This window comes from Cebus imitator, unplaced genomic scaffold, assembly GCF_001604975.1.
Source record: "Cebus imitator isolate Cc_AM_T3 unplaced genomic scaffold, Cebus_imitator-1.0 Scaffold125, whole genome shotgun sequence".
NCBI lineage: Eukaryota > Metazoa > Chordata > Mammalia > Primates > Cebidae > Cebus > Cebus imitator.
In genome coordinates, this window is record NW_016107440.1 from 2,175,642 (window position 1) to 2,195,830 (window position 20,189).

Below are 20,189 nucleotides of genomic sequence, written 5' to 3' on the forward strand. Positions count from 1 at the left end.
CCATGGTTTCCATCCTCAAAGTTGTCTCATCTCATGATCCGAGATAGCTGCTAGAGCTCCAGCCATCACATTTGTGTCCCAGACAGGAAGGAGGGAGGGCAAAGAAGAGAGAGAGGCCTTTAGTGAGTTGACCCCCTTTAAAAGAGCTTTCCTGGAAGCCCCACCCAAGGGCCTGTAGCTTCATGCTCATTGGCAACCCTTGGCCAATGGGAAATGTAGTCTTTTAGCTAAGTGCATTGATGCCTAGAATAAAAGCAAGGGTACTGTTTAGTAAGGAAGAACAGGGGACTGGGGATTGGGTAGGCAGCCACCAGTATCTGCCACATCATGTATGAAATCAGGTTCCAGGCCTGGGACCCCAAAGTACATCAGGATGCAAAAGTAACTCTGTGTCATACAGTGAACACGCTGGTTTCCCAAAGGGTCCATAGTGGTAGCTTTGCCCTGCAGTGTAAGGTTTGGGCAACAGAGGTCTAAGTGAGGCGTCGTGAGTATGCTGGTCTCCTGAGCCCACCTGCGCTGAACACAGATGGAAGTGAAACTTCATTCTCAGAACCTGTTGCTCTTAACCTGGGCAGATGTTTGCTTGCTTTCTTTTTACCTATTTTCTTTTTATTAAAATGTAATTCCCATAACATTAAATGCACCGTTTTAAAGCATATAATTTGGTGGGTTTTAGTATTCTTGCTATGTTATGCAACCATCACCGCAATCTAATTCTAGAACATTTCCATTACCCCCAAAAGAAACCCTAGACCATTCGCGGTCAGGGCAGATGCTTCTCCCTCAATCCTTCTCCACCCAGTCCCGGGTGAACAAGAGCGCTGGACTTACCATATGAGTGAGTGCTTGAGCTCCTTGGATGACACAAGTTCAAACCCTGGGATTCTGGAATCTTTTAGATCCTCTTGGGAAAACTAAGGACAGGGTCATGGTGCAATTCACCTAAGGTAAGGAAAGGTGGGGTCCCCAAGGATGCTAAAGTCTCGAGCCTGTGCCTTCAGCCTGGGAGCTCCCTTCCTGTAGTCCACCAGCCCCGGCAGCTGCAGGAGACAGGGAGGCTTGGCAGTAAGGGACAGGGAAGCTTCCAGAACTTCAGAGCCTCCAGGGCACTCGGTAGTGACACCATAAGGTGCAGAAGCAGCTTTAAAAAGCTCTCTGTTGTGACACCAGATGCTGATATGAGATTTCTAGATCCAGGTGGTATTAATTAAAAAGGGGGCTGTGGGGGAGGTTGCAGCACGTTCATTAAGGGCCCTCGTGTGTTGCAGATTCAAACAGAATCTTCTTTTTCTACTCACAACCATCCTGGGTGGTATTGGACTCGTTTTCCAGAAGGAGGACCTGAGGTTCACAAAGAGATGTGTCTTGCTCTGATCGTAAAGCCGAATTTCAGACACTGCTATCTGAGCCTCGAGCCTCAGGGTTCTCCATCGCACCATGCTGGGGGCACCTGTGGAAATGCCTCCTGACCTGGCTCAGGACAGGCAGAGCCACCCCTTCAGTGGCCTAGTAAGGGGCAGTGACATTAGGTGGGGGCTTGGCTCAGCTCAGCCCTGAGCTCCTCCATGCTGGTGGGAGCTTGGCATTCGTTTGCTCCCCTCCCTTCTGCCTGCCTCCTATTCTTCACTCCTCAGGCAAAAAGGTTGCTCAAGGAGACTCCAGGATTTGGGGTCTGCCTCGTCACTGTCACCAGGAGGCTTTTTTTTCTGACTTGCCAGAGCTCCTCGTCAGTCCTCGCACAGCCTCTGGAAGCACAGGGAAGGCAGCTGTGGGATCCTGGCTGAACAGAGCCCAGGTGAAGCAGGCTTGAGAACGGATTGATGGGGAGGTGGGGATGTCACAGGTCTGATGGCAGAGCCGGGGGAGGGGAGCCGCCAGGAAGGCTTGCAGGTCCTGCTGTTTGGCTGATGAAGGGGGTCAGTGTGTGTATGTGTCATGGAGGTGGGCAGGGAAGGGGAGGGCTGTGCGTGGGGAGAGGATATATATGCTGGTGTGGCTGAGACAGCGGAACCGAGCCTCGCATCCATCGGAGGGAGCCGAGGACTGACAGCTCTCAGGTAAGCAACTGCACGGGGCCCCCAGCCCGACCGCGACTAACTGGACTAAGTGCGTGGAGCCCTGGGAGGGCAGGGCCACCAGGGGCTGGCTCCTCAGCCTGTCTCCTTTGTCCAGTGTGGATGCTGCTGGCCTCTTGCGAGATGGTTTCTTCATTCATCTCCTTTGCAGCGCTTGGATGGTGGGGAACGGGGGAGGGCTGAGCCTCTTTTTTAACCTCAAACAGATGCAGAAGCAGAAAGAGGGGAACTTGGAAATGAGGAAAAGTTTTGCTTCCCCAGCTGTGACCCCTACGTGGTTGTTTCTCTGTGTCAAGAGGAGGCGGCTGAAGGAGTGAGGTCAGGGGAGGGGCAGGCACTTGGGAGGGGGCTTGCCTTCCTCGGGGCGGCCCCCTGGAAGCCCCTAGCCCCCTCATGAGGGTTTTCTCTCTGTGGCTTCCTTTCCTCCCAGAGGTGATGTGCAGGCTGCTCCTCCACCTTATCACTCAACTTGATGCCATCCAGACAAGAGTTTTCAATCCAAAGAGAGCCCTTCTCCCTTCTGTCCCCAACAGAAATTGCTACAAATAACGGGGAAGGGCTGGACCTGGGGAGTGTCCTTCACCTGTGTACACTGCTGAGCCCCGCGGCGTGTGAGTTCCAGGCAGCATGTCCATGGGCGTGACCTTGGTAGCCCAGACCCCGATGCCTTTCGAGGGCTCCTCTCTTCCTTGGCATCTCTCTCCCCTGCCCGTCTCCCCCACCTAAAGGTCTTTGACCGGGTCATGCAGAAAAGTCCGTTCCTAAGTCACCGCCTCTGAACTCTCGAGGCTCTCCCGGCGCCTCCTTTCTTCCTCCTGTCTTTGTGCATTTCTCTCCCTCAAGTCTCGCCTCCCCAGGCTTCGCTACCCAGCCCCTCCTCCCCGCATCTCGCTCTGAACATGAGCAAGTTCTGGGGGAATTTCAAGTAAGGCAGGATGATTCGGGAAATGGACTATTTAAAGCAAGCTGCTTTGGACTTGAATACCCTGATCCTGCGCTTAAACATCTGTGTTTAGCTTCCTCAAGCAGCCCATAATTGCCCCAATTATAACCAATAACATTGTTCGGGAGACTAACAACAGATGAGCTTTGCACGGCATTCGCCAGCAAGCCCAGACCAGAGTTTTCAACATCGAGGGGAAAAGTAACTGCCTGGCTTCTTCTCAAAACCTCCCAAAGCAAATACTGCTCTCTTGCTGCTGGTGGGTGGCGACCGCATGAACCCTCTTTTTTTGTCATTTGTAAAGTGTGGTAGGTAAATATTCTACAAGCTTCCACTGAGGCTGTGATGCCTTTAACGAAAAGGATTCATGCTCCTTTAGGCTCACTGACTCTTCTGCAGGGGAGGGTCCCTGGAAAGCCCATCCCCAACCACCACTACGTCAGCAAAAGCAGCAGATTTACCTCTCCATGTGCTGCCCGGTGCTGCCTGTCGAGGGCGCTGTGGTGCAGCCTAGGGTCGTTTTGAGGGTGCAGTTTTGTTACGCACAGGGCAGCAGCCCCTGATTTATCAGCTGGAGACTGAGAGTACTTAGGGATTTGCAAAGTGCAGGCTATTTGGCATTGTCAATGAAGGGAGTGATTGCAGGACTAGGTTCCAACCTCTGCTCCCTGGAGCCTATGACAGGAGCTGTCACTAAGCTGTTCTGTATTCAGTCAATCAGGTATTTATCATCTACACTCCACCAGGCAGGGAGGCTTGCAGGGGCTCTAGTAGATTCAGCAGAGGTGATAATAGCAGCACTCCACATTTGTACAACGATTTAGGCGCTTTCACACCTATTATCCCCGGCAACAGCCTTGTGAGGCGGTGCCATTATCTCAGTGTTGCAGTTGGGGAAACCGAAGCTAAGAGAGTAAATGATTTATTCAGTACATGGCAGGGGCAGGACTGAGCCGAGCCATTCTGGCTCCAGTTCATCTCCCCGTTACGGTCAGGGGTGCTTGCAAATTCACAGTGGGGTCGCGGGTAGAAGAGAGACATAACACAAACATGACAAACAATCAGAGGACCGTGCAAGGCTGGGTGTAGTTCAGTCCTAAATTGCATGGTCCAGGCAGCAAGTGCTAGAAGAATTCGGGAGAAGGAGCACTTCCTCCAGGGATTCCACCTAGTAGGAAAGCAGGTGGAATTTGGATGGGTCAAGGGCTTTGAAGAGGGAGGCAGCAGCCAAGTTAAACATATAAAGGGAGGGCAAAGGAATTAACACTCCTTGAAATCCACTCTGCACCAGGCAGTGAGCTAAGCTTGTCTACATGCTTATTTCATGCTATTACACACGCGCACACATGCACACAGGTAGAAATAGGAAGTTTTACGCGAGCGGTCTCTACTTGCACTGACACAGTTCAGTGATTCCTCATTTACCCCCTTCAGCACCACAGCTCCCAAAGCCCACGAAGGAAGTGTTGAAATCTCATGTGTTCCGAGCCTAGGTGGAGCTACTCCTCAGGTATCTTAGGAAAGGGATGGGCCCTTCTCAGAAAACAGGAGCCATCCTGACAATGTCTGGTAGTGGCTTCAACTGCTGGGAAGTCATGAAGCAAACTGGATTTCCTAAACGCCTTCATTTAAATGCCACAATCCAACATAAAGCTTTCCTTCTAATCACAAACTAGCTGTGAGATTTGGAGCACATCAATTTCAGGGGCAAGTGAGTTTTCTGGGCATCTCCCTAGACAGGCTACAATTAGTTTCAGTCTCAATTTTCCGTGATCCTGTGGGGTTTTTTTTTCGTTTTCTAAATACTGACAGGTGCTTCAACATTGCAGAAGCACAAAATCGTCAGCCCTGGGGGGTCCAGGCTGGCAGGTGGAGTAGATAGCAAGCCTCACCGTGCACCCCGAGCTCTGCCATCCCGCAATGGCTCAGATCCAACCTCCCCTCTTTCCACACTGGTCTGCGATCTTCCCCCACCTCCCTTCCCCATTCATCCTTTCATTCATTCGCCAAGGGACGTGCGTGGAGTTCCTAATGGAAGCCGCACAGAGCAAGTGCCAAGAGCACAGGGCCGCCGGAGCTCTGGCTTCCTCTAAACTCAGTGTCGTGAAATGTTACCCAGCCCAGGCCCGTGCTCCCCAAATGGGCATGCCTGACCGACTACCCACTGGGAGTCTTTTGTTTTTATCTTACCTTTCTTAATTTGCACTTTAGTGGATTTTATAATGTATGTAACTTATAAATCAATTAGGCATGTGTACTCAGATTTGACTGAGAGGGATACAAAGTTAAAGAAGTTTAAAGATTGTTATCCTAGATTCACTGCTGCTTATCTGTGTTTTCCTACCTTTTGGAAAAGAACATTGAATGATTTTATTATATAAAAGTAAATAAAAGCCTTTCTTTCCTTCTTTATTTCTCTCCCTTCCTTCCTTTTTCTTCTTTCTCTTTCTCTCTCTCTCTCTCTTTCTTTCTGAGTTGGAGGTCTTGCTGTGTTGCCCAGGCTGGTCTTTTGTTGTTGTTTAGAGGCAGGGTCTCACTCTGCCACCCAGGCTGGAGTGCAGTGGCACAATCATAGCTCTCTGCAGACTCAGCCTCCTGGGCTCAAGCGATCCTCCTGCCTCAGCCTCCTGAAGAGCTAAGACTACAGACATGCACCATCACATCTAATTTTTATTTATTTATTTTTTTTAGCGATAGGGGTCTCACTATGTTGCCCAAGCTGGTCTCAAACTCCTGGGCTCAAGCAATCCTCCCACCTCAGCCTCCTGAGTTGCTGGGATTACGGATGCATGCCAATACACCAAGCGAAAAGTAAATAAAAGCTTTTAAAAAATCTATTTAAATTATATTGCCAGTATACGTGGGAGCATGGCCCAGAGGCAGGCAGATGGGAGCTGAGGCCCCTTCCCACCTGCAACAGCCCTGAGCACACGTCTCTCCCCACGCCCACATCCTTCCTATGGCTTTCCTCCCATGCTGCCCTGAAGCCACTTCCCCACCAACACTTCGGCTCCTTTTCCTCTTCCGTTCTTCCCTCCTTTCTCACTTCCAGGAGAGGACAAATATCTGGCCATTCATAAAATCAAAGAATATTGGCCATCTCATCTAACTGCTTCTTCTTATAGAGGCAAAAACTGAGGCCCAGAGAGAGAAAAGTTCTTGCATAAAATCCCACAGGTAACGGCAGAGCCGGACCAGCAGCCGGTTCTCATTTCTGAGCACAACTCTCGCTCATTCATTTCCCCCCCGCCTGGGGAATGCTTGACCCGTGCTGGGCAGGGCCGTTGTTCTCGCCTCCCCCTCCTCCATGCTGTCTCCCGCTTTCCAGGTGGAAATTTAGATCCAAGGAGGGACACTTGAAGTGTAATTGTATCAGCCAGAAGAGAAGAAACTAAAGCAGCCTGTCTCTGTAATAGCTGGTAAACAAGCACAAGCTTCGCTGCAGGAATCTTGTCTGCAATGGGGCTAAGAAATGGGCCATCAGGAAGACCCACCTGTCTTCCCATGGACGTGCAGCTGGTGCGCAAGGAAGAATCCCTCATGAACTGGGGAGAGGCAGCAATAAAGAGATTGTCATCAGGCTGGGCACAGTGGCTCATGCCTGTAATCTAGCACCTTGGGAGGCTGAGGGGGGCAGATCATTTGAGGTCAGGAGATCAAGACTAGCCTAATATGGTGAAACCGCGTCTCTACTAAAAATAAAAAAAAAAATTAGCCAGGCCTGGTGGTGGGTACCTATAATCCCAGCTACTCAGGAGGCTAAGGCAGGAGAATTGCTTGAACCTGGGAGGCGGAGGTTGCAGTAAGCCGAGATAGCACCGCTGCACTCCAGCAAGACTCCGTCCCAAAAAAAAAAAAAAAAAAAAAAAAAAAGAGGTTGTCATCAGACAGGCAGTCCAGAGTTCGGGACTAGAGGAAGTCCCTGAATGAATTCTCCTACATGAAGACAGCCGCAGGGATCACTGAGGGGCATGATCAGACACTAGTTTCAGCTCAGCCACGGCAAGTTATGTCAGCTCCTCAAGCCTCAATCTGTTCAACTATAAAATGGAGATAATAGCACTTACCCCACAGGGTGACACTTATAAAGCAATCAGCACAGAGCCTGGCTCCTGGAGCTCCAAAGTCATAGGAATGTGATTGCTATGAAATGCAAAGATTACGCCGCAATGAGATTCTGTCAGAATTTGTCAACCTTTCCAAAGCAGAAACTATAAAGTTTATGGTTTCACAGAACATACAGTTTGGAATCAACATACCTGAGTTTAAGTCCTGGCTCTGCTACTTTTAAGTTGGATGATCCTAGTCAAATTCCTTAGCCTCTAAGGCCTTATGTTCATCTTTAAAAGGTGGGTTGAAAGCCAGAAGCAGTGGCTCACACCTGTAATCCCAGCACTTTGGGAGGCTGAGTTGGGTGGATCACTTGAGGTCAGGAGTTCGAGACCAGCCTGACCAACATGGAGAAACCCTGTCTCTACTAAAAATACAAAATCAGCCTAGCATGGTGGCACATGCCTATAATCCCAGCTACTCTGGAGACTGAGGCAGGAGAATGACTTCAACCTGGGAGGTGAGGCTGCAGTGAGCCAAGATGGCGCCATTGCACTCCAGCCTGGGCAACAAGAATGAAACTCCATCTCAAAAAAAAAAAAAAAAAAAAAAAAGGTGGATTGATATTAACCCTAGATTATAGGGTTGTATAATATATGAATATAAAATTCTTTGGTAACCTGTCAATAATACTCTGTACATGTGCCTGATGAAAAGGATAGAGGTGTGTCAGCTTCTAGCAAGAGCAGTCCCTTCCTCTCTTCTCTGCTGGCAACATCTAAACTACAGGACTTTACGCAGGTCATAAGACAAAACTCAATTAGGGTTCAGCTTTGGCTAAAGCTGCGTGTGTGATTCTCCAGACAAGCAACTAATTATATTGCCCTCAGAAGCAAGATTACATGCAAATCGATGAAGGCCAAACCCTAGTGGTATTTTATCTTTATAAACAGCAAGGCACAATTAAATTTATGAGGTGTCATTACCAAAAGAAAATGCAATTCAACATTTCTTTATTCAATATGAGACGCCCAGAATATAGTGTTGCCACACAGAAGTAGCTGAGCTTGGCTCACCAAATGAAATTCAAGCCATGTAAAATTCAACCTATGCAGCTAGCTTTTTGTTTACTGATGTTTGCTATGGTTGTAGAATAAATAGCAACAACCCATCACTATTCCCATTTCACGGTTGAGAAGACTGAGGCTCACAGAAGTGAAATAATTTGTACACAGTCCCACCGTTACAAAGTGTAAGGTTTCAGCATCGAGGTAACAGCAAACCTGTTATAGATCCCCACTTTGTAGTTGAAAAGACTGACAATCTCAGAGGTGAAATGACTTGCCCACAGCCACACAGGTCCACAGTGTAAGATTTAAACACAAATACAACTCGTGAAGTAACTAAGTAAAGGTTTAAACACAAATACAACTCGTGAAGTACCTAAGTGCTCATCTCCATTTAAATACAGAGCATCATCCAGCATCTAGATATTGTCAAGACTTCTTGCAAATGAAAAACAGCTGCTGAGCTTTCAAAGTTCAAAATCTGATTTAACCTAGAACACAGTTGTAGCAGGTGTTGGGAGGTATATAAAAAATACAGAATGCTGTCCCTTTTATGATGATATTTACATAATTTTGAGTTTCGCTGACATTAATCTCATTTTAAAGCTTGCAAGCCACCTGTGGGATGGGTGGAACTATGTGGTTATTTCCATTTGGCGGATTCTGTGAATGGCAGGGGACAACGGACAGCATTGAGTATGGATGGTTCCTCAAATAATCGGTGGAGTCGATTGTTAAAAGTGAGGGAACACAGACACGGGCTGAGAAGTTGGAGTTCAGAGGGTGGACATGCCCCTGACCTGCAGGGAGGGCCTGGCTCGTGCCAAGGACACTCAACAAGGTCTCCCCAAGTGCCAAGCTGCGGGGCTCCATATTTCACCTGCAGGAAGGCTATCGAATGAAGCATGCACTAAGTGTCCCAGAAGCCCATGTTCCTTTTTCACCTTGCCCCTAAATCCCATTTACCCAGAATTTGAGATGGCAAACATCAGCCAAAGCAGCCAACCTTTCCTGAATATGCAAGTTGCCCCGGTTAATGAAGTTCACAAAAAAAACCTCAGCCGGAGAGCATTTCACTAACATCTGTCACAGCTTGTCGCCTCAGCCTATGTACACATTCTGTATTACAACCTCGCATTAGGAAGGAAAGGAAACGGTCCCTTTCCTCCTCCCTTCCCTTTCTTCTGCGACGTACAGCTACTGCCACCAAGTGGCTGTAGAGGGCACAGCCATGCTGTTTGGGACAAATTCTACGAGAATGTCTATCTAGAAAGACAGAAACTTAGTAGAGTGAGAAATGTTAAGACCAGGCATGGTGGCTCATGTCTGTAATCCTAGCACTTTGAGAGGCCAATGTAGGTGGGTCACCTGAGATCAGGGGTTCAAGACCAGCTTGGCCAACATGGTGAAACCCATCTCTACTAATAATATAAAAATTAGCTGGGAGTAGGGTGGGCGCCTATAGTGCCAGCTACTTGGGAGGCTGAGGCAGGAGAACTGCTTGAACCTGGGAGGTAGAGGTTGCAGTGAGCCAAGATCACGCCATTGCACTCCAGCCTGGGCAACAGAGTGAAACTCTGTCTCAAAAAAAAAAAAAAAAAGCGTTATAGAGTGAATGCTATGTGCAGGACTCATTTCTTCTTTTCCTTCTCGTATATAGTTCTTATTGCCATTTTAATTGATTACAAACGTTAACCCACTAATCATCCTCTGAGATAGGTACTGATTTCACCTCATTTGTGCAGATGAGGAAAGGAGAGGTCAAGTAGAGCTAGCAGGCTGCAGAGCTGTGATCGGAAGCAGGCAGTCTGCAGTCATTAGCAGATGGGGAAGTGCATATCGCCACAGCTTGGGTCTGTTGTGTCTGTGCTGATGGATGGGACCCCCGAGGCTTGCTGGCCTCCCACTATGACGTGCTCTTCCAGATGCCAGGCAGCAGAGGAGACTGATCTAACTCAGACCAGGGGGTGGACATGGCTTCCCAGAGGGGCTGATGCTTGAGGTATGTGTGACGGATGAGTTGGAGGAGGATATTCTGGGCAGAGGGAACAGCAAGTGCCAAGATAAAAAGACATTAAGAGGCCGGGCGCAATGGCTCATGCCTGTAATCCCAGCACTTTGGGAGGCCAAGGTAGGCAGCTCACTTGAGGTCAGGAGTTCGAGACCAGCCTGGCCAACATGGTGAAGCCATGCCTCTACTAAAAACACAAAAATCAGCCAGATGTGGTGGTGAGTACCTGTAATCCTAGCTACTCAGGAGCCTGAGGCACGAGAATCACCTGAACCCAGGAGGCGGAGGTTAGTGAGCCAAGACAGTGCCACTGCACTCCAGCCTGGGTGACAGAGCAAGACTCTGTCTCAAAAAAAAAAAAAGACATTAAGAGGCTGATACAGTTGGGACCTATACATGATTCACTGAGACTAGAGGCTGTGTGAGGTTAGGTGCTAGGAAATGAGGCAAGAGTCGGTGCTGAGTCCTTGGAACTCCTCCTGACGGCAATGAGGTTATAGAATTAGTTTAAATATGAAGTGACATCATCAGATTGGAGATGGCAAGCTTGGAGGGAAGCCAGATCATTAGGGGGACTAATTAGGAGGCTATTACAATAACCAAGGCAATAAATCTCAACTAAAGCCCTGGTCCTTGGGATAGAGTAGAAAAATTCATCTCAAATGCATTTGCAATACATTTAAATAGGCACTATGTTCATGATTTGTTTCAAAAATCCATCTCAAATGTGAATTCATTGGCCAGGTGCAGTGGCTTATGCCTGTAATCCCGACACTTTGGGAGGCCAAGGTAGGAGGATCACTTCAGGCCAGAAGTTTGAGACCAGCCTGGCCAACATGACAAGACCTCACTTGTGCTACAAATTTAAAAACTAGCCAAGCATCCCGGGCTCAAGCAATCCTCCCAGCTACTTGGAAGGCTGAGGTGGGAGGACTGCTTGAGCCCAGGAGTTCAAGGCTGCAGTGAGCCGTGATTGCACCACTGCACACCAGCCTGGGCAACAGAGTAAGACCGTCTCAAATGAAAAGGCAACTCATTAATTTAACACACACTTACTGAGCACCCCAATAGCTGTCATCCTCAGTACGAAATGTTTTGATGATGCACAAGAAGAACTAGGGTGGGCTCCTGACACGGTCATCGGGTGACCTCAGCTGCAGGTCCCTCCTTTGATCACATATTTTTCATACTAGCACTTTGCAAACTTTGGTGTGAATACAAGTCACCTGGGAATCTTGCTAAAAATGCAGATCCTTAACGAAAAATTAGCTGAGCCTGGTAGCGTATACCTGTAATCTTAGCACTTTGGAAGGTCAAGGCAGGCAGATCACGAGGTCAGGAGTTTGAGGCCAGCCTGGCCAACATGGTGGAACCCTGTCTCCACTAAAAATACAAAAACTAGCCAGTCGTGGTGGTGTGCACCTATAATCCCAGCTATTTGAGCCATGAGAATCTCTCGAACCTGGGAGGTTGCAGTGAGCCAAAATCATGCCACTGCACTGCAGCCTGGGTGACAGAGCAAGAGTGTCTCAAACAAACAATCAAAAAGACATGCAGATCCTCATGCAGTGGTTCTGGGGTGGGGCCCAAGAATCTGCATTTCAAACAAGATTCCAGCTAGTCTGCAGGGTGCATTGGAGTGGCAAAACATTCTACACTTCCTCAGTATCATCTGATGACAAAGCAATAAAGGCAGTCATTTTTGGTTTTCTACAATGAACTCTTTTTTTTTTTTTAAGGGAAAAGCTGCATAAATGAAATGCACAGCATAAATGTACAACTCAATAGGTTTTGGCAAATGGATACACCCTCGCGACTTCAATCAAGAACATTTACGTTTCTAGAAAGTTCTTTGTTCCCTTTCCATTTAATCCTCCAAGTAAAGATGGTTCTACGGGGACCCAAAATGATACAGTCCAGGGAAGCATCTTTCTGATTCAGAATGCTTGATCAAAAAATAAGTTTCAAGGAGGAACGGTAAAAACTGCACGCCTTTCAGGCAATTCGGCATAAGATTCCAAACCACTGATCTAACCAACCCATCTTTGGAGCTGCTATCTTAGAATAGTTCCTTTGTTCAATTTTTAAGAGCGAGTTCCACGTGCCAGGGCCTGTGCTTGGCATGGAATGCCAAGGTGAATCACATGGCCCTTTGCTCGGGAAGCCAACTCTCTTAGTCTATCCAGGCTGCTGTGACAACAGAGCATAGACCGGGTAGCTTAGAAACACAGAAATTTCTTTCTTTTTTTTTTTTTTTGAGGTGGATCTTGCTCTGTCGCCCAGGCTGGAGTGCAGTGGCCTGGTCTCGGCTCACTGCAACTTCCGTCTCCTGGGTTCAAGCAATTTCCAGCTAATTTTTATATTTTTAGTAGCAATGGGGTTTCGCCATGTTGGCCAGGCTTGTCTCAAACTCCTGACCTCTAGTGATCCGCCTGCCCCTCGGTCTCCCCAAGTGCTGAGATTACAGGTGTGCGCCAGCACGCCCCATCAACAACAGAAATTTCTTTCTCACAGTCCTGGAGGCTGGGAAGTTGGAGATCAAGACGCCTGCAGATTCAGTGTCTGGTGAGGGTCTATTTCCTGGTTCTTAGATGTTGGCTTTTTTTGCTGTGTCCTCAAGTGGTAGAAGGAACTAGCTAGCTCTCTCGGGCCTCGTTTATAAGAGCACTAATCTCATTCAGAAGGGCTTAAGTCTCATGACCTCATCACCTCCCAAAGTTTTCATGTTTCCATCTCTCTCTCTCTCTCTCTTTTTTTTGGGGGGGGGGGACGGAGTTTCACTCTCATTACCCAGGCTGGAGTGCAATGGCGCGATCTCGGCTCACCGCAACCTCCGCCTCCTGGGTTCAGGCAATTCTCCTGCCTCAACCTCCTGAGTAGCTGGGATTACAGGCACGCACCACCATGCCCAGCTAATTTTTTGTATTTTCAGTAGAGATGGGTTTTCACCGTGTTGACCAGGATGGTCTCGATCTCTTGACCTCGTGATCCACTCGCCTCGGCCTCCCAAAGTGCTGGGATTACAGGCTTGAGCCACCGCGCCCGGCCTTTTTTTTTTTTTTTTTGAGACAGAGTCTCACTCTGTCAACCAGGCTGGAGTGCAATGACATGATCTCGGCTCACCGCAACCTCAACCTCCTGGGTTCAAGTGATCCTCTCACCTCAGCCTCTTGAGTAGCTAGGATTATAGGTGCACACCATCACACCATTTTTAGTAAAGACTGGGTTTTGCCATGTTGGCCAGGCTGGTCTCGAACTCCTGACCTCAAATGATCCACCCGCCCCGGCCTCCCAAAGTGCTGGGATTACAGCGTAAGCCACTGTGCCTGGCCCAAAGGTCCCATCTCTTAATTCCATCACCTTGGAGGTTAGGATTTCAACATACGAATTTTAGGGAGATACAGAACATAGTACTAGCTCACATCTAGCAGGGATAAGAGACAAGGGACATGCAGGAAGAGGGAATTCAAGGTGTAGGACGGTTGGGGGCATTCCTGGCTGTAGCAGGAAGGCCAGGAGGATTTTCATCCTCCTGAGGCACTGAGTCATTAATAAATCTCATGTTTTACTCCTCTGACTTTTGCATGGCACTTTGTAAAACTCCCCTTACACATCTCATTTCCTCTTCACAATAGGCCTCTGACAAGGCAGGTGCCACCGTTCCCCTTTTATGGGCTATGAAAACCAGGGCTCAAAGAGGTTGATTTAATGTCACATGCTGGTAAGCTGCAAAGCCATGCCTTCAGCTTCCAAGAAAGCCATCTCTGCCACTGCACAGTTGCTCCCAAAAGTGCCCTTGTGGTGTTGAGGCCAGCAGGGGGCAGGAATCACAGGGGGCACTTTCCCCAGGAACCCAGACACGAACAAGCCTGTGCGTGAACACGGCTTGGGTGACAGGACCGGGTCGCCTATGGCCTTGACAATTTACACCTCTGGAAAGTGAATCTCAGGCCCCTGCTGCTGTCCCCCTAGAGAAAGCAGAGGAGGGTCTTTCCTGCATCCCCCGGGTTGGGGTCTCCGGCCCTGAGCAGCTCCCCCCCACCCCCGAGAATGGCTGTACTCACTACTGTGCTTCTTCCTGTGTATTCCAGCACCTGCTTCCTGCTCCTGCTCCTGCACCATGAAAGTCCTGCTTTGTGACCTGCTGCTGCTCAGCCTCTTCTCCAGTGTGTTCAGCAGTTGTCAGAGGGACTGTCTCATATGCCAGGAGAAGCTCCGCCCAGCCCTGGATGGCTTCGACCTGGAGGTAGGTCTCCCGGAGGCAAGGCAGAGAGGCTGTCCTCCTCCCTGACTACCCCCTCCCTCCCTACTCCAGAGCAGACTTTGAGAGAGAAGCTAAGGCCTCTCCCGAGGTCACAGGACTTGCCCAGCATCACATGGCCTGTAGGAAACAGATGCAGACTGGACCTGCCTCTTCCGACCCAGAACCCTGCCATCTTTCCACCTTACCACCTGCAGGAAGAGCCCTGCCTAGGATGCCAGGTTGTTCCCAGGGATGAAATAGTGCTACTCATTTCAGAGAGTTTGGCAAATTCAGACAAGTATAAAAAATAGAAAAATTAAAATCACTCTCAACTACACCAGTCAGAGAAAGAATCCTACTTTTTTTCACTTCCTGTATTCTACCAAGACACTTTTCCCATGTTATAATTTCCATGAGCATAGTCTACAGTTGGCCCTCGGTATCCACAGGTTTCACATTCAAGGATTCAACCAACCATGGATAGAAAATAATCAGAAAAAAATCAAAAATAATATATTAATAAAAAATAATACAAATAAAACAATACAGCATAACAACTACATAGCATTTACATTATACTAGGTATTATAAGTAATCTAGAGATGATTTAAAGTATATAGGAGGATATGCACAGCCGTTTTATTATTATTTTTTTTTTTGAAACAGGGTCTCACTCTGTCACTCAGGCTAGAGTGCAATGGTGCAATCTTGGCTCACTGCAACCTCCACCTCCCAGGTTCAAGCAATTCTTCCATCTCAGCCTCTGGAGTACTGGGATTACAGGTGCCTGCCACCACACCCTGCTATTTTTTTGTATTTTTAGTAGAGATGGGGCTTCACACATTGGCCAGGCTAGTCTCGAACTCCTAACCTCAACTGACCCACCCACCTTGGCCTCCTCAAGTGCTGGGATTACAGGTGTGAGCCACTGTGCCCGGCCGCATAGCCATTTTATATAAGGGACTCGAGCATCTACAGAGTTAGCCTCCTGAAACCAATCCCCTGTGGATACAGAAGGACCATGTAATTTGTTTAACCATTGAACATGCATGTGCTGTTTATTTTTGATATTTCAGATAATTCAGCAGTGAACCCCTCAGTACCAAAATGCTCTCTTATATTTTAAATTTCCCACTTAAGATACAAATCCAATATTAACTTTTTCTTCATTAAGTAAATTGCTTTGTCAACTACCTACATTTCAGTCTAGTTATTCCTCCCCTATTAAATCCAGTATAGCTCAACTGTTTTTTATTTTATAGTCACATAACTTCTTCAAAAGATGCCATCTTTTAAACCCTTTAACTTTTCAAAACAACCAAAAGCACCACAGTTCCTTAAGGCAAATATACAACGGAGAAACGAGTATCTGGGGGAACTAATGCACCCTGGTGTCTCCTACCTGCAGGTAACAGAGGAGATGACAAAACCAAGCAGACCCAAAGCTCCAAGCTCCTGGGCTCAGTGGTTTCCAAGCCCATTTTTCAACCAGACTCAACTACCCAGGGCATCTCCAGCTAACCAATTCATTTACTGTATTATACTAGGATCGATTTGCTATGTTATTAACATTCTTACTTTCTGTGAATATCATCTACAGTTGGCCTTTGGTAAAGTGGTTACAATAAGCCTCTTCTCTTATTCCTCCACCATGTTTCTCTCTGAGCTCTTACCCCGCTGATAATTCCCTCCAGGAGCCCCAGCCCTCTCTCTGTCCACGTGCTTCATTCTCTTCCCTACTCTGGCTACTGTGTTGGTTCCTTGTCCTCTCCCCACTCCCTACACATAAAGGATCATCAAGATTCTCTGCTTTTCACCTCCCTCTGAGAACCCGCCCATATATCCCAGGCCTTCTGCTCCCCTCAGGCTGCAGAAAACTCCTAGAAGCACCCTCCTGACCTCCTCTCTCCTGGGCTCCAGACCCACATTCCCAGTCACTTTCCATAATTCCTGGGAAATCCTGCCTTCTCTTCCTGCCCTGCCATCATGCCGGCCTCGGCCTCCTCCCCCATCCATAAATCCTACACACACTTCAAATCCCAGATTAACTGTTCCCTGTAAGAAAACTGCACTGATTCTCCACTAACCCCAGTGGAGTGGGCCCTCCTTCCTAGTTTCTGACTGTTAGTCATACCTGCAGGCCTCTCTCTCCCCACCTAGAGTGAACTTTCTTTGCTGATGGATCCAAGTATCCCAGCATGCAGCATGGTGTGTGGCACAGAGCACAGCTCAATAAACACATCCCATCCCTGTGGAAACTGGAAGATTCTAAGACCATGAGTCTCCTCCTAGGCACATCTGCTGCAGTCTCTGTAAAGGTTTTACATTTGCACCTTTCAGAGACTCAAAAATTTGGAGCATGTCTCCATCTCTCCATAGCATCTTAAATATCTGGGGTCTAGACAACATTCTTAGCTTTACTTCTTTGAAACAAGTCAGCGGCTGGGCGTGGTGGCTCACGCCTGTAATCCAAGCACTTTGGAGGCCAAGGCGGGTGGATCACCTGAGGTCGGGAGTTCAAGACCAGCCCTACCAACATGGTGAAACCCCATCTTGAAAAAGAAAAGAAAAAAAAAAAGAAACAAGTCAGAAAAAACGGACACGTAAAGCCTCACAATGGGGGGACTAACCCTTCACAGTGCCCCCTCACCCCCCAGAGGATGTGGCTGCCTGCTTGTTTTGTTTCTAGTTTGTATTCACTTTTAACCTAAGTTTAATGAAATGCCTAGAATGTAGGCACTCAAATCCCATTTCCAAATCTGGCAGCCCTGGGCTACATCCATTCTGTGACTGACTGGGGGACTCATATTTCAGCAAGGGTCACTTCCCCAGTCCCTCCTTCAAATTACATCATCCTGTTCCCAGGGTCCTCTGGGTCCTTGGCTTCATCAAGAAACTTTTTATGTCTGCTCCTAGTAAACTACTCAAGTATGGCTGGCTTGTTGTTAGACTGCAATCTTGGTTGGTAAATGACTCACACCCAAACCCATTGCAACGTCCTGGCCTTTAACCTCATTGTGAATGGTACTTACTTCATCGGCTCAAAGAGAAAAAACTGGACTCACTAAGTGGTTTTAGAGACAAGAAATAAGGCAACCAATCCCCAATAAGAGTATGGGGAAATTTACCTGAAACTCCCTAAAACTTGGCCCGGTGCAGTGGCTTACGCCTGCAACCCCAGCATTTTGGGAGGCCAAAGTGGGTGGATCACTGGAGGCTAGGAGTTCAAGAACAGCCTGGTCAAAAAGGCGAAACCCTGTCTCTACTAAAAATATAAAAATTAGCTGGGCGTGTTGGTGCATGCCTGTAATCCCAGCTACTCAGGAGGCTGAGGCATGAGAATCACTTAAACCTGGGAGGCAGAGGTTGCAGTGAGCTAAGATCATGCCACTGCACTCCAGCCTCGGGGACAAAGTGAGACTTTGTCTCAGTCAATCGATATAATTCCCTAAAATTCTGTTGCAAAAGAAACTAGCTTCTGGTAGTTCGATCTTCATTAAATGAAACCTCTCATGAGGTGACTTGCAGTAGGAGTTCCTTATACATTTGTCTTCTATGCCATTCATCTGCTGTGTTTGTCCTCGGATACTCTAGCGGGACCTCCCAAAGCAAGTAACTCCCAAATGTCTCTCGGTCAGAAGTGGTGTAACTCTTTAGTGGCAGAAACTTGACCACGTTTATGAGCTTATCTCCAATGGGTTCATGTGCCTGTTTCCCACTTTGTACCCTAATCTTTGAGCCCAGACACCCAAATGGCCCTTCACTCACTTTCCCCATAAGCCCAGCTTTACGGATCAATTTGGCAACACTCCGAGGCTCCAGATGCCCATACGCATTCTGGCTTAATAGAGCAATGCCATCAGAATGGGCTACCAAAACGTGTCCAGCTCACTTAGTAAGCCATTAACCCATCTCTGGAAAAAGGCTGGTGAGTTCCGCACACCAGAGGGTCAGGCATTAAGCTCCTATGCCCATCTGGTGCTACAAATGCTGTTGTGAATTTGGCTTCCTCCTATCTGCCCAAAACCCTCTCCTAAATCAAGAATTAAGGTGATTTTGTTAGCATCTAATTGATCTAACAGTGCATCAAGTCTGGGTATGGACTGTGGCATCTGGTTTAACACAGAATTTCATTTTCTCTGACTGACGCAAAATCTAATCACCATCTGGGCTTAGAAACCCAGGGGCTCACAGAAGATCTAGATAAGCACCTCCAGATTTAACAGCTCTCCGACCTGTTTCTGTAAACTGACGGACCAGAACAATTCCACAGGCAGTTTGGGGCTCCTATTCTGCCAGGACTGGATCAAGCGTGCTCAAAGGCCGGCTCCAGCTCCACTGCTCTGCCTCGATGGCTTTCCCAGGGCCCACCACACTTCTCTGCATCCCTGTTGACTTTCCAGAGCTGAGTTTCTCACACTTGCCACTATGGGCACTTTTGACTGGGGAATTGTTGTGGGGCTGTCCTGGGCACTTTGGTGCCATTAACGCACGCGCACACACACACACACACACACACCCCAGTTCTGACAACCAACATCTCCAGATATTGCCAAATGGTCCCTGGGTGGGCAAAATCACTCCCAGTTGAGATCCACTTCTGTCAAGTACTAACTCAAGAGGATTCTGATCTGAAAGAATATACTAGACATTGATTCTGGCTGGTTTTCTTCAAAGTATTTCAGGAGCAGGCTAAATACAGACCCAAGTGACCCTTTCTCTGTAAGAGTCTATAACCGCCACGTTCCATGGTGGCTCCTTCCTCCTCAGAGAAAATTCCAAAGCAGGTCTCCTCCAAGTATCATCCAGCCTCGGAATCACTGGGGCTGTTGCTAAAAAGGCAAATTTCTGGGCCCCACCTTGACTTAGCGAATCAGAATCTCCAATGCCGTAGGCTAAAAATTTGCATTCTAACTCACTCCAGTAGTATTCTTTTTCTTTGAGACAGAGTTCTGCTCTGTTGCCAAGGCTGGAGTGCAGTGGAGCAATCTCAGCTCACTGCAGCCTTGACCTCCCAGGCTCACGCAATCCACCCACCTTAGCCTCCCAAGTAGCTGGAACTGCAGGCATGCTCCACCACACCCCACTAACATTTTTATTTTTATAGAGACGAGGTCTCCCTGCGTTGCCCAGGCTGCTCTCAAACTCCTGGACTCAAAGGAGCCTCCTTCCTTGGCCTCCTAAAGTATTGGGATCATAGGCCTGAGCCACTGTGCCCAGTACAGTAGCAATTCTTATGGAATACTCCAGAAGTTTGCAACTCCATTGTTTTTAAGGCAGCCCTCCCTATCTGTGGAAGTTACCTAGCATGTTTTATAATCAGTGACATCGCAAGTGTGAAAAAGCACTTCCCTGCATCTTCCTGCTAAGGTCGTTCTGTCAGCAACTAGGTTCCATGCGTTAAATATCTCTGAGCAAAAGCTAAATGAAAAAGGCATGCTCAGAAAAACCAAACTAGGGGCCAGTGTCACCTCCTGTGACTAACAGGTAGACTTGGACAGGTTGCTCCTCGGAAACCCTACCAGGGAAGGAAAGGAACACTCCTGCCAGACCTGTCCCCGTCCGCCCCCTCCAGTCCATTGGAATATGGGCAATGCGCCCATCTAAACCTCAGCTCTTGGTCTCGTAGAATCCTTCTTGCATGACTTGCCGCTAATTCATATTGCAAGCCCACAGAACCCAGAGCTGAGTAGACGTCTGGGTTGGGCCACAAGGCATCTTTGAGTAGAACTCAGGTTATACTGTTACCTAACCGTGTCGTTTTAGACAAAGTATTGAACCGCATCATAAAATGCAA

General features: G+C 48.0%; 1 protein-coding gene and 1 long non-coding RNA gene across 5 annotated transcripts in view; one reads left to right on the forward strand and one right to left on the reverse strand.

Annotated features, from left to right (window-relative positions):
- LOC108312489 overlaps positions 1 to 1,210 on the reverse strand; it is a 34,970-nt gene extending 33,760 nt beyond the window's left edge. For both annotated transcript variants that reach the window (XR_001828662.2, XR_005202125.1), the window contains exon 1: positions 1 to 1,210. This is a non-coding gene — a long non-coding RNA (uncharacterized LOC108312489).
- The window catches only part of PNOC (prepronociceptin), a 26,999-nt gene continuing 8,018 nt past the window's right edge, over positions 1,209 to 20,189 (forward strand). For 2 of the 3 annotated variants that reach the window (XM_017540437.2, XM_017540434.2), the window contains exons 1-2: positions 1,790 to 2,060; positions 14,241 to 14,395. In XM_017540437.2, the coding sequence (XP_017395926.1) occupies positions 14,270 to 14,395 (126 nt within the window). In that variant the 5' untranslated portion in view covers positions 1,790 to 2,060; positions 14,241 to 14,269. Of the gene's footprint in view, positions 2,061 to 14,240; positions 14,396 to 20,189 lie in introns of all 3 variants that reach the window. The other variant, XM_017540436.2, reaches the window with a different exon arrangement.